The 1,949-nt window shown below is 45.3% G+C and overlaps 1 protein-coding gene across 1 annotated transcript in view; it reads right to left on the reverse strand.

Annotated features, from left to right (window-relative positions):
• Nucleotides 1–514: 514 nt before the first annotated feature.
• Nucleotides 515–1,949, reverse strand: part of USP27X (ubiquitin specific peptidase 27, X-linked) — a 6,287-nt gene continuing 4,852 nt past the window's right edge. Inside the window, exon 4 of the mRNA XM_010853845.1 lies at nucleotides 515–1,946. Within this exon, the coding sequence (XP_010852147.1) occupies nucleotides 1,399–1,946 (548 nt within the window). The 3' untranslated portion in view covers nucleotides 515–1,398. The remainder of the gene's footprint in view (nucleotides 1,947–1,949) is intronic.

Below are 1,949 nucleotides of genomic sequence, written 5' to 3' on the forward strand. Positions count from 1 at the left end.
GGGGCCAACATGCCACTCCCCTGCTGTCCCTGGGCTGGTAGACCAGTGAGCAGTCTTTTCATGATCTATGCCTGCAGGTAGATGCAGCCATGTCCATAACACTTCTGGAGGGCAAAGACCACCAACACCCTCCCGTGGAAGCCTAGCAGCCCACTGGCCCCGAGTCCCATCCCTGGGGTGCTGAGTCATGGTAACAACATGAGTCTTCCAATTGGACAGAATAATGACTTTGAGGGGGGACACCTGTGATTCTCCCTCCAGTCCTGAATGTGGCGCTGACTGTAATGCCCTGTACCCAAGGGACAATAGTGGAATCTGATGCCTTGGGGCTCAAAAAAAAAAAAAAAAAAACAGTACTGGGGAGGAAGTTATAAGTGTGTATGTGTGACTGTATCTGACACAGTGTGTGTCATTTTTGTTCGTGGGTCTCAGATAGGGCTGCCCCTCATCTCTAATGCATTCTGGTCCGGGACCAAAGAAGTTTCAGATCCAACAAATGTTCACTGAGCCCGTACAAAGTCTCAAGCCTTTTTTAATTAATACTTTGACACATTTTATATCACTTAATCTTTAACAATAACCCGTTAAGGTAGGAATTATCTGCATTGTACAGATGAGAAAACAATCGCAAAGAGGTTCATTGATTTGCTCAAGTATATCATACAGCTTTTTTTTTTTAAACACTCACACACTAAACTCTTAGCTGAGGCCTGTCTGTGTTGGCTATCTTACAGTGTTTCTTGTCTTCTCTACCTTTGGAGCAATTGCTCCCCTTATACAAAAGCCCCCTTTTCTTGTTTCACAGGCCCACATGGGCTTTTCTTTGTTTAATACTGCATTTAATAGCACAAAAAAATCACAAATACAAAGAAACTGGCAAAGGTGTTTGTCAATGAAATATCCCTGCTTCCTCCGCTTTTCCACTTTCCTACCCATATATGTAATGGGCTACATTTGTATAAGCTTTTCTTTTTTCTCCCCCAAACATATAACTGTTATGTGATTGGTCAGTTGAAGCTGAAACACCCATGGAGAAAGATGTTTTACAGTTACAAGGGCACACATCCCCCCCATACCACCCCCTCCCACCCCACACTTTCCCACACAATCTTTTGGAGGAATATAGGATATGGACCAGTGTCTGATTTCCCTGCTCCTGCCTGCCCCGCCCAGAGCATCCTGCCATTTAATCTTCCTTTAAGTGACTGCTTAGACTAGAGCCTCTTCTCCCACCCCTTCTATTCCTCTTCCAGTCAGGACCTTTTAGACACTGGAAACTGTTCAATTCTTACTCTGTCAGGCCCGTGGGCCATGCAAGTAGGTCCTTTAAATCTTGATGCCAGTTGTAGTATGGGCACTGTAATCTTCCACTCCAGGTAGGTAGGTCTGTGTGTCACTTCAGTAGGCTTGTGTATTCACTTCTTTCACTTTTTCTGATTCATGTTCCAGGACCTGTTTGTGATAGAACAGTAAATACCCTTCACTGTCCAGCACGTCCTTAATACTGGCCTTGGTGATGACGGCATCATCACACTTGAACCACTGGTCCTTGTGGTGCCGGATGAAGCTGGTGTAGTGGCCACTCTCCAAGGTTCCTTGGTGATTAACCACAGCAAACAAGGAATACTTATTCTCATCGTTTCCACTATTGGTTGGCAGCTGCAACTGTCCATTCATCCTGCTCTCTTTACTCGAGGCCATGAAAGGTGTCATATCCAGCTCCAGAGGAAAGGATATGTATGTAGTGATCTTGCGCCTCTGTTTGGCTGAGTGTTCAAACCGTTTGAAATGAAAACAGGCAACGACAGGTAATTTATTCATTGTGAGCTGTTTGGTAGATTCCTGGTAGCTTTGGCAACTACCACACTTGATTTTGGCACTGCTTCCTAAGTGCTCTGGCCTCGTAAACCTTCGCAGGCAGTCCGTGAGGGTAGTGATTCCTGGTATGT

Source organism: Bison bison, unplaced genomic scaffold (assembly GCF_000754665.1).
Source record: "Bison bison bison isolate TAMUID 2011002044 unplaced genomic scaffold, Bison_UMD1.0 scf7180017864331, whole genome shotgun sequence".
In the NCBI taxonomy this organism is placed as follows: Eukaryota; Metazoa; Chordata; class Mammalia; order Artiodactyla; family Bovidae; genus Bison; species Bison bison.